The 15,017-nt window shown below is 37.8% G+C and overlaps 1 protein-coding gene across 1 annotated transcript in view; it reads right to left on the bottom strand.

The window, feature by feature from the left end:
* Positions 1-13,689, bottom strand: part of LOC107660249 (tripartite motif-containing protein 16-like) — a 32,931-nt gene extending 19,242 nt beyond the window's left edge. The window contains exons 1-4 of the mRNA XM_016449517.1: positions 13,108-13,689; positions 8,202-8,297; positions 7,888-8,121; positions 6,693-6,865 (exon numbers count right to left, since the gene is read on the bottom strand). Of these exons, the coding sequence (XP_016305003.1) occupies positions 6,693-6,865; positions 7,888-8,121; positions 8,202-8,297; positions 13,108-13,677 (1,073 nt within the window). The 5' untranslated portion in view covers positions 13,678-13,689. The remainder of the gene's footprint in view (positions 1-6,692; positions 6,866-7,887; positions 8,122-8,201; positions 8,298-13,107) is intronic.
* Between the last annotated feature and the right edge of the window lie 1,328 nt (positions 13,690-15,017).

A 15,017-nucleotide genomic window follows, 5' to 3' on the forward strand; every position in this document is an offset into this window, starting at 1 on the left:
TTACCAAGCCTCTGTTCCCTTTGCTGGCCTGGATGTTAAAATGTCCTTGAGCAAAGCACTTAAGCAGGGCCAGATACAGGTGTTTTGTATCTGAAACTGTGTATTTTTAAATAATTTTACTTTAAAACATAAACTGGCAGTCTATTTACAATGTGCATTTTTAAAAATGCATTTCATTTTTTTTTGTTTTTAGAGACACATTGTACTTAATATCAAATTAATCATTGCATGCCTCTACAGATTGATAATAAAAATGTATGTATGTTCTTTATTATTCTGATTTAATTAATTTAAACAGTTCTTAAAAAAAAGAACTACTACTTATTGTCAATCATCTAAAAATTGTGTCATTATTTCTTATAATTTATGATAAGATTTGTTTTTTACTACTGTTTTTGCCTTTGAATAACTTTAATTCTCTTTTCAAAATGTAATGTTGATTGGACTAATTTTCTAAGACAAATGTAACAACAACAAAAGTTTTAAATAAAATTAAAAGGAAAATGGTTGAAAAAAACAAGTAAAATAAGTAGTATTGCTTGTGAACTTTTGACTAATAGGTGGCATTGTCATCTAATTGGTAAGGTATTGTGAGACAGTCATTACAGTGAAACATTACAAAGCAGATTCATCCCAATGAAAATAAAAACGCTACAGAGAAACAACCACAACAAAAAAAAAAGAAACGAACTGCATTATATAAAACAGTAAACAGAAATGAAAATGTGACAGCTTCATCATCCACCCAAGAATGTAAGTGGAATGGAGCTGCAATAATTTCCCCTCCACGCTCCACTTCTAATCACTGCATTACGGGTTAACCATTTCCAACTCCGTGCTGTCTCATCACTGCCTTATGTCAAAAACATCATATTAAATGTGTACAATATATTATACAAATATAAATCTACAATACTATATATTATATAACTGTAGTCTATATATAGCTCACTTTTGAAAAAAAAAAAACTTTCTCTGGATAAGACTAAATAAATAAATTAAATATGTTACCAAAAAAGAAATTATTAGACTATTGCCTTTTCTTTAACCCTCATCCGTCCCTCCCGTACCTGTAATGAAAGTGTCCCTCGCTGGTCAAAATTACCCGAAGACTAAAAATGACACTTTTTTTTTTTTTGGTCCAGAAATCTTATATGGATCCATTTATATATATATATTTTTTTTCTAAATATTTATGTTGGGTTTTTAAAATTATTTTTGTGTGATTTTTTATTATGTTTACCTTTTATTCTGGATATTTTTAAGAAACTATAAGCAAAAACCTGCTGGTTTCTTTTCACCAAAGAAAAAAAAAAGAAAATTTGAGTCCTGTTTTACCAAAAACCAACCCTTCATCTCAGTGTTCATACTATCCATCCTAAATAGTATGTGAGATTAGAGTAAGTGTGTCCCAAAGCATAGTATGTTGAAAAGAGTATGCCAAAAGTCCCCGGATGGTCTACTATTTCAGGTCGATTTTTGAAGTGTGGATCCGTGCACACTGTTATGGCTAAAATTGCCCACAATCCATTGCACTTTGGCAAAGTATTCGGTCCAGAACTACAAACACGAATAAAATGCGGATGCGCGTGATCGACGGTTAGGGAGAGAGGTTTGCAAAAAGGGGTTTGAGTTATTAATAATCAACGTTTAACCTGGTAAAAAATATTTATTTATTGTTATCCGTGTTATATTTCATCTTCAACAGCAATGTGAACTTTTATAAATTGATTCATTATGCAGAAAATATGAGCAGAGTTCTCCGCATGAAAGACCCGCGACTGGCAGATCAACGAGCTACTTCTTTTCTCTCCTGTATGGTAGAAAGTTAAATTAAATTAAATGTGGAGGATGTTAACTGTGACAAGATGATTGACAGGCCAGTTTACAGTGACAGGGTGCGTGTAACAGGTGCGACAGAGCGGTCCTTTAAAGACGCAATTGTGTGATGTGATAGTATGTCCCAAAGCTTGCCTACTCTTCTACTACACACTCAAAAGTGCGTACTTTTTCTTCACCAAAAGAGTATATACTTTAAGGGCGTAGTATAAGTAGGCACATTGAGACGCAGCACAACAGATGCCCTTGGAATTTAGTCACTGATTGTCTCTGGTGCCATCTGGTGGGGGAAAATGGCATAAAATCGCATTTTATGGTTACAGCCACTAGAGGGGCCTATATGAACCTATGGAGATTTTTAACTGAGCAAAACAAGTGAAACATGAGAAATTAGATAGTCTTGAGGCTTCAGTTTGGTTGTTTATGGATTCAAATATATATTGAAACACTAAAAAATATATATTTTTTACATTTTGTAAAAAGAAAAAAAAAGAATTATAACCTAAATGTATGTATATTCATACATTTTCATAAATATGAAATAAATATCTAATATATTTAAAAAATATATAAATATGATATCAACTCATTTGTCTCCATCACATCACACAAATTTAACTGTGTTAAGTTAAAAAAATGGGAAAATGACAGTCAATTCCCAGCAGAAACATGAAACATGTTATAATGTGTTTCTATGGGAGTGTGTGTACCATGGGTGTGTTTGTGAATGTGTGTGCGTGTATGTGTATGTGTGTATGTGAGTGTTTTCTGCATTGGGGATATTCTGTAGTCTCAGCCCTTCATTTGGGTATAAATATTTACTGGATTGTGTCAGATTTTGTATATATATATATATATATATAGAAAATCGAATATAATAAAAAACGCAGTTTTCTCGTAAATTCCATTAATTCCTATGCGGGTCAAAATTGAATTGTTACTTTTTTAATAACACCCGTTTTAACTCCTCGAATCCACTCAATTTTGTTGTGTGTGTATTGCCGGTGCAAGTGTGACAAAAATAAATAAATCTTGGACCGTAATGATCAACATACGATTTTTAGAATAAAAAAAAAAAAAAGAGTTTCATGTCAAAATGATCCGAGGGACTCATAAGGGTTAAGTAATTAAGGATTCATCCACAACTAAGTGTGCATTAAACAATTTTATTGTACGACGTGGAATACACAAAACAGGCCTTCTGTGGTTATATCAGCATTGAAAATTAAAGCTACGTTTTTTTTTTTGAACTTCAAATTTTGATTGGAAGGATAATAATAACAGTTAATTTAAATCATTTATATCTACAGGTCATTACATCCTAAATCAGATGAAGATGGAAGCACTGGATGCAGATGTGAAAAAAATGAAAAGGACCTTAAGATATATGTTTCAGACAGTTTTGAGCTGCACATGATGCATTTACATTCATTTGAAATAGACCCGTGATATCCTATGACTTATGACTCATATCAAATTAATTGTTGAATATAAACCATATATTTGTTGAATATAAACCATTGAATATTTTTTCTCCACATTGAGGATAACAATCTTACTTTTAAATCGCACATCAAGAAGGTTGCAATCATATTAAGTTCAACTTGGCAAATTTTAGATATGCCCATAGCTGCATGTCAATTAAGGCTGCGAACATACTTATGCATTCAATGATCTTCTATATCTATCAATGATCAATGATCAATGATCAATGATCTATCAAACATATATGTTGTGTTCTGTGTGAGGTGACAATGGCACACACAACGTTTGGTGTCAATATGTCAAAGCTTTGCAGAGATACAGCCTCAGAGTCATTTTGGCATCATGCCTCAACTTTGTAGCAGTGCTATACAAAAACGGTTTTGTCTATTGACACAAAATCCATCACTTTGTGCCAGCATGGTCTGAAGATGATCTGAGTCAAATTTGGTGAAAATCGGACCAACAGGCTAGGAGGAATTCGAAAAAGTATGTTTTCAACATAAATCAAAATGGCAGACAGGGAGTTCTGCCAACTATGGTACAATTGGTATCTATGATGTCAGCATGACCCAAGGAATGTTTTTAGACCAGTTTCATTACAAATACGCTAATGCAATCAAAAAGTTATTAGCATTTTTGGAAATGTCATAATTAATGGTTAATTAATGGTTTATCATTCTTCCCAAATAGGTGGTGCTGTTACCAAATTGATGTGGCATGGTCAGTGTGAGGTGACAATGGCATATACAAAGTTTACTGTAAATATGTGAACGCTTTGGAGAGATACAGCCTCAAATGCAGTTTGACATCTTTCCAGCAAATTCGTGAATGCGCTAAACGATTACCGTTTCGTATATATTGACACAAAATCCATTACTTTTTGCCAGCTTGGTCTGAAGATGATCCGAGTCAAATTTGGTGAAAATCGGACTAACGGTCTAGGAGGAGTTCGAAAAAGTGAGTTTTCAACATGAACCAAAATGGCGGACAGGAAATTCATCTATAATTGGTATAGATGTTCTCAGCATGATCCAATAAATCTATCAAAACCAGTTTCATTACAATAGGCTAATGTAAACAAAAGTTATTAGCATTTTTAGAAAATGAAAATGCCCCCAAACCTTTTGAGTACCATCAGGGCATGGTGCCGAAGACACATAAGGAGTTTCGTAATGATAAGCCGAAGCGTTCTTAAATATAGCATTTTACTAAAAAATACAAAATGGCCGACGCCCAAATTGGCTGACTTGGGAAAATTGGTTGGACTCGGCATGCTACACCGAATCTAAAGAGACCAGTTTTGGGATTTTTGGTCAAACCATTCAGAAGTTATAAGCATAAATATGCATTTTTCATATCTCCTGACCACTAGGTGGCACTGCACCGAAACACTGCAGGTAGTCTCAGGTCTTGCTTGTAACACACACCAAGTTTCGTCTCAATATGCCAAACCGTTGCGGAGATATAGCCTCACATCCATTTTTGCGTGCTTTTCGTAGAATTCGTTCGCATATTATTCGAGAACTGCCCATAGCTGCATGTCAATTAAGGCTGCGAACATACTTATGCATTCAATGATCTTCTATATCTATCAATGATCAATGATCAATGATCAATGATCTATCAAACATATATGTTGTGTTCTGTGTGAGGTGACAATGGCAAACACAAAGTTTGGTGTCAATATGTCAAACCTTTGCAGAGATACAGCCTCAGATGCAGACAAATGGTTCTATGGGCTGCCATAGCCGAAATCGCGGAAGAAACGGAAGAATAATAATAACGCCAACGGATACAATAGGTGCCATCGCACCTCCGGTGCTTGGACCCTAATAAGAATGCCAACGGATACAATAGGTGCCTACGCACCTAATAATAATAATAATAAGAGCAAACATTTTGGTCATAACATGGTCGGTGGCCCTTGGCTTGGTATTGTTGCCAGAATTTGGCCCTCGGTGAAGACTAATTGAGGAACCCTGCTCTATAACATCTCAATGTTACTGATTCATCCTACAGCTCAAAGCATTAAGGGTAGAATCTCTCGTCAATCTATTCTGATTCATCAACACAGTTTCACTGATGATTCATTATTAACCCAAACCCCAGGATAGAGCGGCTGAGTGAATGTGGTCTGGACTGTGTGGATGAGGCTCATTGTGTCAGAGACGCTGTAGAAGGACAGAGTTCCTGCACTTCAAACATATATGTTGTGTTCTGTGTGAGGTGACAATGGCAAACACAAAGTTTGGTGTCAATATGTCAAACCTTTGCAGAGATACAGCCTCAGAGTCATTTTGGCATCATGCCTCAACTTTGTAGCAGTGCTATACAAAAACGGTTTTGTCTATTGACACAAAATCCATCACTTTGTGCCAGCATGGTCTGAAGATGATCTGAGTCAAATTTGGTGAAAATCGGACCAACAGGCTAGGAGGAGTTCGAAAAAGTATGTTTTCAACATAAATCAAAATGGCTCACAGGGAGAACAGTCTCTATTTTGTTGTGTCTAGTAATTAAAACCATTTTAAGATGATTTTAGTCAATATGACTGAAAAATCATAAATACAACCACTAATAATATGATTTATTGGCTTATCACTTTTGACCAATAGGTGGCGCTGTTATAAAATATATGTTGTGTGTTCTGTGTGAGGTGACAATGGCACACGGTGAAAATCGGACCAACAGGCTAGGAGGAGTTCGAAAAAGTATGTTTTCAACATAAATCAAAATGGCAGACAGAGAGTTCTGCCAACTATGTTACAATTGGTATCTATGATGTCAGCGTGACCCAAGGAATGTTTTCAGACCTGTTTCATTACAAATACGCTAATGCAATCAAAAAGTTATTAGCATTTTTAGAAATGTCATAATTAATGGTTAATTAATGGTTTATCATTCTTCCCAAATAGGTGGTGCTGTTACCAAATTGATGTGGCATGGTCAGTGTGAGGTGACAATGGCATATACAAAGTTTACTGTAAATATGTGAACGCTTTGGAGAGATACAGCCTCAAATGCAGTTTGACATCTTTCCAGCAAATTCGTGAATGCGCTAAACGATTACCGTTTCGTATATATTGACACGAAATCCATAACTTTTTGCCAGCTTGGTCTGAAGATGATCCGAGTCAAATTTGGTGAAAATCGGACTAACAGTCTAGGAGGAGTTCGAAAAAGTGAGTTTTCAACATGAACCAAAATGGCGGACAGGAAATTCATCTATAATTGGTATAGATGTTCTCAGCATGATCCAATAAATCTATCAAAACCAGTTTCATTACAATAGGCTAATGTAAACAAAAGTTATTGAGTTAAAGGAATCAAGGAGAAGATCAACAGAATCTGCAGAAATGCTTGGGGACTCCAGGACTTTACCTCTGTCTGAGATCTTCTTGAGCTCCTCTTTGCATAAATCCTCCAGTTTGTCTCTCAGCTGATGGACAGATTCTCTCAGACCATCAGAAGAGAATACAGAAATGAAGGGATCGTCATTTCCATCTGTAGATTCAGGAGGTGCTGAAAGAGACTGGAAACTCTACAGAAAACAGAAATCAAAACTCATCAGATCCACACTTCACCCAATAACCTGTACCAACATCAGATTTGTGCGGCTCTTGTTGACTTGACTGATCTTTAGTAGCTCACCTCAATCCAGCACTTTCACAGCATCAGCTTCATTCTTCTTATATTCATTATATCAGATTAGAGCTACAGATTCTAGTATTTGCCACTTACACTATATGAGAACTTTCTAGGAAATAGTTTGGATGATAAAACATCTGCTAAGAACATAAATGTTCATCTAAACGCTCAAGCACATCAATGGAGTCTCATTGTAGGGTTGAGTAGATTTGCTCAGGAAAAGCAGCTGAAAGGCTACGATTATAGTAGTCAACATTTGAAGTGGATCAAAACCTTTCATCAAAGTTGTTGTAAAACCTAAAACCAAAATGCTTTTTTGTCTTAGGACAACTTTGATGAATTTTATTGATCCACTTCAAATGCTGACTACTGTAGTTTGACAATCATTTATAACTTCACTATGACCCTTAAGACACACTCAGGTTTGGTTTGGTTTCGATAGACTGAAGCATTGCTAATATACAGACTCAATTCATGTTTCGGGTCTTCATGATCATCAATGTGATACAGGCCAATAAAAATTAGTTTTATCAGGTTTGAGGATCACCTGATACAATTTTGATGAACTTTACTCAGAATCTGTACTATCGAGTTCACTGATTTCACCATGATGTAATAAATCAGAATGAAAAATGAGGTAGATGCTGAAATGAAAAAGTTTTGAACTGTTGGTGGCGCTAGAGGTGTTTGACAGCTAAATATATCTTCCAGAAGAAAGAGCTGAGAGAAAGGAAAAGAGATTTCCAGAGCTGAAAGCCATTTGTAGGCGGCGTCTCTTTCAAAAGAAGATGATCAGATGAGAGTCTGACTGATGATTATATAATAAGACACTCATGAAATGTTTCTCTGTGAGTCTCTGTCAGAGCAGGATCTGCTCAAGTCCACTATGATCCTGTTCTTCTAGATTTCTGTTACCTGCAGGAACTGGATGTGATCCTGTGTGTGTGAAAGCTGCTCCAGCTCAGTGTCTCTCCTCCTCAGATCATTGATCTCCTGCTCCAGTCGCTCCAGTCGTCCTTCAGCTCGACTCACTGCAATCTTTTCCTGATCTCTGATCAGCCGTATCAGCTCAGAGTGGCTTCTCATAATGGAACGGATGAGCTCAGAAAAGATCCTCTCACTGTCCTCCACTGCTGTCTGTGCAGAGCGCTGTTAGGACGCACAGTGAATCAGGCTTTAGTGAGTCTGAACTGAGACTGAGACAAATTTCTCTTCTTCTCCAGACTCACATTATGAGACTCCACAACCTCTCTCAGCTGCTGAAGATATTTCTCTCTCTGCTGGATTCTCTGCTGGAACGTCTTCTGCGTATCCTTCAGTTGGTGCTGGAGGACAAACAGAAGATTGTAAATGTCTCAGAAGTGAAATGATCTCCCCATGAAATCAAAGTCCAGGAACTCTCAAAAAACAGATGCCATGCAACAAAACAATAAAACTAATCTGGAGAAGAAATCTACAAAGACAGCAAATGACACCGCCTTGCCCAAACCTCTCTCCTTGCTCATTTATGACCCCTTTCTCCCCTCTCCCTCTCCCCACAAGGCTTCACTGAAAGTTCACTAAGAATATCTATGTACCACATATGATGTATCTTGTGAATCTGTTGTTTTTCCCCTTCATGTTTAGTATCATTCTAAAGTTCTCTGTGCGATTGGTAAAATGGTCTCAATTTCACAGTAGTCACTTATATTATGAGAAAATTGAACACTTTTGAAGAATTGTATTCTGCTGCTGAGGGGTATGTCTCCATCAGTGTGGGGTGAGAATGTTTTCCTTTCTCCAACCCTAGGGTCATGAGATCTTAACAAACCAAAAAGTCTTTTATGTTTCCGATTTGAAGATTTCTTTGTTTTGGTCTAGATATAAAAGTGAAGCGGCATTATAGTTATTGGGGATTCTGTAGCCAGGGCTGCGTTTCCCGATAATGTTGTCTCTTAGCTCACTACGAAGGCTCTAAAGGTATATCTTAACTAAAGGTATACCTGTTCTAGGCGTGTTCCCCGAACTATACCTTAGGATGTTGCTTAAGGTAAACCTACTTACATGCGACGTTAGCAGGTACTGTCCATGGCGGTGGTGCTGAATAGGTTGATATCGATGGCTCGAGAATCGATTGTTCAATACAGGAGCTCTTTCACTGCGTTATAGAGTGGGTAAAGTGATGTTCGTTATAAAGAAACACTTTAGAAATATTAGAAATTGCATTTATCGGGGCTCACTGCATTTTTTAAATAATCCAAATTTCAAACTAAATGCAACCTTGGATACCTTTAAATAGACTCCTAATTATGTGCTGCCTAATTGTATATTATAATGGAAAAACTAACAACCATCAATACAATGACAGTTTTATTCTTTGCATAAAAACACTTAAATTAATTGAACACTAATTGAACACTGGGTGTATTACAACTTTAGAATTGTAATATTTATTTGGTTCTGCACTTTTTCTTGCCACAGAATTACAATCGTATCGACTGAAATGTGAAGAAGGTTTTTGCACAGTGGTGGCCACTAGCGGAGTGAACTGTGAACAGCGATAAGGTATAGCTAAGAGTGGTCCAGACTAACCTTACGAACGAATGACTTACAGAAGGTATACTTAACTAAGAACGTTTCAGGAAACACGTATTAATGTAAAGGTACAACTTAAGGTATAACTTACGAACGACGTAGCATTAAGAAGGTTTCGGGAAACGCAGCCCAGATAACCCCACAGAGGGTGTGTGAGTCTCTGGAGCTCTGCACTAGAACTCTCACAGGCCACTGTGTGTCTCTCTACTGTCAGGTATGCATCTCTTAGATTCATATTTCAGCAATTGATGTTATGTATTTATCTGAACTGGAACTGAACCTTATTCTGGGTTGTATTCTAATTGTTTAATTATTTAATTGGCATTTATGTGGCATTTATCTGACAACTAAAATGTTATATTTGATTTATTTCGATCTCTTCTGAAATCATTATTTCTAGTAGATTAAGGTGCAGTCTGGTGTTTCCACAAATCTGTGTCCAGCATAGATCATACCGAAGTACCAATGAATGGAGCATAGGGCACATCATTAGGGACCTTCTGATTTCTGTTTATCACTGACTTTGCAAGTTGCAGCTGTGTGGCTAAAGGAAACTACACTTTTTGTACGAGTGAGCATGTGGCAACCGACTTAAAGGTATAGTTCACTATTATAGTTCAGCGATTTTTCACTCGCCGACAGGTTTTGCGAAATCGCCAACAAATGCCTGAAATCAGAGGCAAATCGGTGCTCGTTCACGCGAGTGACAATCACGCAGTGTGAATTATCAAAGACACGATCTGAGAGTATCGCCGACGCGTCGCCAACGCCCGTGAAATATTTGCCATGCTAAATATCTGGAGCTGTCGGCGATTCACAATCACGCTGTGTGCAATGAGTTCTGACTGAAGTGATGCGACGTCTTTGAAAATCGTGCAGTGTGAACTCGGCATAAGATCAGACCTGGCGAGTTTGTTTCCCTGAGTTCACTAATGGCCGAGTGAATTTCTATGCGATACCGGGTCCTTAATGAACGAATAATTGAAAGTATGGGATATTCAAAATAATCACATATCTAAATTAATACATAATCGATTTTGTGATCAGTTTTAATTGAAGTTCCAAATGTAGGTTTGGGAGGAGCCTATCATTAGGCAGTTTTCATTTATATGCGGTTTAGTGCTGATGATTGTATTATTTTTCAGATGCATATGCATACATACGAGATCACTCGTTTCTGTGTCTTCCTGGTCTGTGTTTTTGATAGGCACATTCTATACTCATTCAGGAGATAGGTAATAGCGCCCCCTAGCATATAACAGTTGTTGTGGCAAAAACAATTATTAACAAATAGCATCACAGTGTAAGAGACAAGAAATCAAATTATATTTAAGGAAAGAAGTTTATTTTCCTTAAAGAGGTATGTTCACAATGTTTCAGCAGCTACCCTGAAACACAACAGACCTAAAATCACACTGAAAACAGACAGCCTTATTATACTGTTATCACCCCCCACTTCTTACAAGGTTCCTTCTCTGTAATTTTCCACTTAACCCCGTAAACCAAACCTAGCTGTTTTTAGAAAAAACAATGGTCCTTCTAACCCCCTGGGCTTTTATTATCTTCACATCTGTGAGGTCAACAACCCCTCTGTCTTTCCTGCACTAAAGAGTTCAAAGACTCTTTCTGATCATTTGTTTTTACTGTGTGTTTGTGTGCCTTCACACCCGTGAGGTCAAAAGGTCTTTATTTATGAACCCCTCTGTCTTTCCTGATTAAATTACCCGTACTAAAGACTTCAAAGGCTCTCTGTTTTACTGTGTGGTGTCTCTGTTGCATTTCAGGTGACATATGTATACATATTGAGAGAGAAACACAAGTTAATTAATATATATATATAAATAAAAACCCACAATGTCTAAGAAAGTAAATAAGAAAGAGTAAAACATTAATTTTCCTACAACACAGTGAAAACACAGAAACACAGAAAATTCCGTGTTTGGCTGGAAAGTGTTGTCTCATGAATAACGGAAAATTCCGTGTTTGGTGGGGAAAGAGTTAATGATCTGACGCCTAAGCGGTATTCCTACATTTATAATCTTATTAAATAAGTAACAATTTGTGAACGTGTAATGTCTCAGCGTCCGTGCGCTCCTACTCTACAGCGTACAGTAAATTATAGACATGTCAATCTGAGCATGCAATCCAATCCAAACGCACTCCAACTGTTAAACAGTGGCCGATTGGTCCCTGCATATCGTGCCCACCCACTCTATCATAGATCTAGTTCCCATTGGTCAGATTACTGTTGTGTTTCAAATGACGTTTTCAACACTGAATCATTAGGGACTTTGAGTGGCGGCTGCTGATGGAACGGCAACGGCATTCCAAAGTTCACAACTTTAACTACTTTGTGATGTTCTACCGTAATCACCTACTACGGGAGAACAGCTGCTTTGCCGTAGTCTTTACAACGTGACAGATTAGGCAGGTAAATGTTGTTTTATAATATATACCAGTGTAATTCCATCAGTATACTTATAATTATACCATTAGTCTTTCATTTAATCTGTGTTATGTTTTAAACTTAAGCTAATTTGAACGATTTTTTCATTTGTACAAAGATATGTCTGCTGTTGGCAACAGCACCTCAGGTAGCACTGAGACTAGAGTGATGTGCAGCGAAAAATGTAAGTATTGCCTAAACATCCTCCTCATAATTCATCATTTGTACTTAAATAAACAACTGAATGCGCATTGTGCCGTCTTGTTTATGGTTGCTTAGGGATTTTTACATTCTCGGCCTCTGCGTTGTAACAGCTTATTTCCGGTCATTGTAGCAATGAAATAAAGTTCCAAACGTAGGTTCGGGAGGAGCCTAATCATTCAGGCCTGTCAATCATCATTATGAACCTATATAAGCAGCACTCATTGGACCGCCCCAGCATCAATTAATCCGGTATCCCTCCACCTCCACCTCCACCTCCCCTTCTCCTTCTCTATTTCTGTTATTCTCCCTCTAGGTAGTGCCCCAATGGGCGGGGGGGTTGAACTCTGAGCTCAAGCTGAGCCTCGGGTTCGAGCCTCCATTGAGGACAGCAAGCCAAGTTTGTTTACCATTAACCATCAGGACTGGATGGGCAGGCGAACTCGTGAATTAGAAATACAATCTAAATTTAATGATCCCTTGAAATTGGAGTCAGATTAAACACGGAGCTAGACTAAAATTGAAACTAAATCCTGATAATTTAAGTGAACTTTGCAGAAGCGAAATTAAAAGACCTTCGGCCACCCATTCGATACTGTGGTTGGGCCAGTTTGGGGATTCCTTACATAAAAGTGAAACTGATACAGACATAGAGCTTCACACTGACAGTGTTTCTGCTGTGTAGAAGAGCTTGTATTTTGACTAATGAAAGTATATATTTAGTCAAAGAACAGGTGAATGGATCACTCCATTATTTTATGTTGTTTAATCAAAGACTATTTTATGAAAGATTGTGTGAAACTCTTCTTGCAGCTGCTGTTCATTTCTGCTGTGTGAAGTGTGAATGCTGTAAGCTGTTAATATAGTGAAACGAGTAGTGAAACAATATTTCATCAGTGTCTAGTTTTAAATACCTGTTTCTCTGTCCTCTGTTCTGCAGCTGATACAATGTTGTGGTTTTTATGTTCGTCCATGCACAGCAGACATATACATTTCTGGTCAGTGCGACAGAAAACCTCAAGGAGCTTCTCATGTTTCTGGCAGATCATCTCCTGCAGTCGTCCAGTGGCATCAGTCAAATTGTGTCTCTTTCCTTTAAACCAACTCTCATGTTCTTCAAGGTGATTCTGACAGTAAGAGTTCAGACACATCAGACAGGACTTGACAGCTTTGTATTTTTTTCCAGTACAGACGTCACACTTCTTATCTCCAGCTCCAGCATCACAGTCAGCAGGACGTTTCCTCTTTTTCAGTTTCTCAACCACTTCAGTCAGCATGGTGTTTGTAGCTAAAGCAGGTCTTGAACTGAAGGTCTGTCTGCACTGAGGGCAGCTGTAGACTCTCATCTGATCCTCCTGATCCCAGCAGTCTGTAATACAGCTCTCACAGTAACTGTGTCCACAGGGAATGGTCACTGGATCCTTCAGGAGATCCGGACACAATGGACACATGAACTCAACCTGAAAAATTCTGGCTCCTGCCATTTTACTGCTTGACTATAGAGACACAAACACACAACAGCTCAACTACACTTTCAGTTTCTGAACTGATCTGTTTCCTGTTTCCTGGTTCTGAGTGACATGTTAAATCAGAGTGTGTAAAGCTCCTGTAGAGTTTAGTTTCGACACACCTGAATCTTATTAAAGTAAACAGTTATAGTGATAGTGGTGTATAAGTCAAGTATGATAACCCATATTCGTAATTTGTCCTCTTAATTTAAGCTCCGTGTAGCTTTGTTTTTCTGTAAAATCTCTATCACTCTGTTGTTTAAAGTGATAAAATATAACTTAATTCCCACCATATTTCTGATATTATCTATCAACCTAATCTGATTAATTTGATCGTTCGCTTTTATTCTAAAACCGCGAGTGCAGCGCACATGCAGCGCGTTAGCATTCGTTAGCTTGTCATTAGCGTTTCCATTCGTGCCTATTGCTGTTTTCTTTTTTTCTTTCTCTCGCTCCGTTTTTTTTCACAAATTCAACAAACAACTGTGGTAAGTAAGAATCATTCATCAATCACGGTGAGTAATGGCTTCTTCTCCTGCTATTGTTGTTTGCACCGCTTGCCACATGTATAGTTTAGCTCCATCACAACTTTTCTATACAGCTAGGATTATCAACCATAGCTCTTTCCAGGACAGCCAGTAACCTTGCAGTTGTGACTGATGATCAGTTAAGCTTCACAGACCATATTGCTTCTATGGCCCGATCCTGCAGATCTGCCTTATACAACATTAGGATGATTAGACACTTCCAGACTGGACTACTGTAATGCTCTCTTGGTAGGCGGTCCTGCATGTACTAGCAAGCCTCTGCAACTGATTCAGAATGCAGCAGCAAGAGTGGTCTTCAACGAGCCAAAGAAAGCCCACGTCACACCTCTCTCTTCATCAGTTTGCGCTGGCTGCCATTAGCCGCTTGCATCAATTTCAAGGTACTGGTGTTTGCCTACAAGACAACCACTGGCAGTGCACCAATATACCTAAATTCAGATCTCTTTCACATCTTACTGTGCTTGAATGAAAACACACTGAGCGTCAAAGGTTTGGATTTACACTGTGTTTTTGAAGTGTTGATCAATGTAGCCAATCATAAACATGTTTGTTGAGCATGTGAACACAATAGCCAATCAGAGGCTGTTAAGTCAGAATCTGCTCAATATGCCTGTTTATTCGGCGTGAGCTCAGTTTGGTACCGTGACAACACTATTGTGTACTGCTGCTGCTCCAGGAGCCCGAAAGTGTACTAGCTATGTGAGCCTATGGCTTATAAGGCCTATGGCTGATAAGCCGAATGGCTTAGCTCTCTGGACTATTATAGAT

Source organism: Sinocyclocheilus anshuiensis, unplaced genomic scaffold, assembly GCF_001515605.1.
Source record: "Sinocyclocheilus anshuiensis isolate Anshui unplaced genomic scaffold, SAMN03320099.WGS_v1.1 scaffold1643, whole genome shotgun sequence".
In the NCBI taxonomy this organism is placed as follows: Eukaryota; Metazoa; Chordata; class Actinopteri; order Cypriniformes; family Cyprinidae; genus Sinocyclocheilus; species Sinocyclocheilus anshuiensis.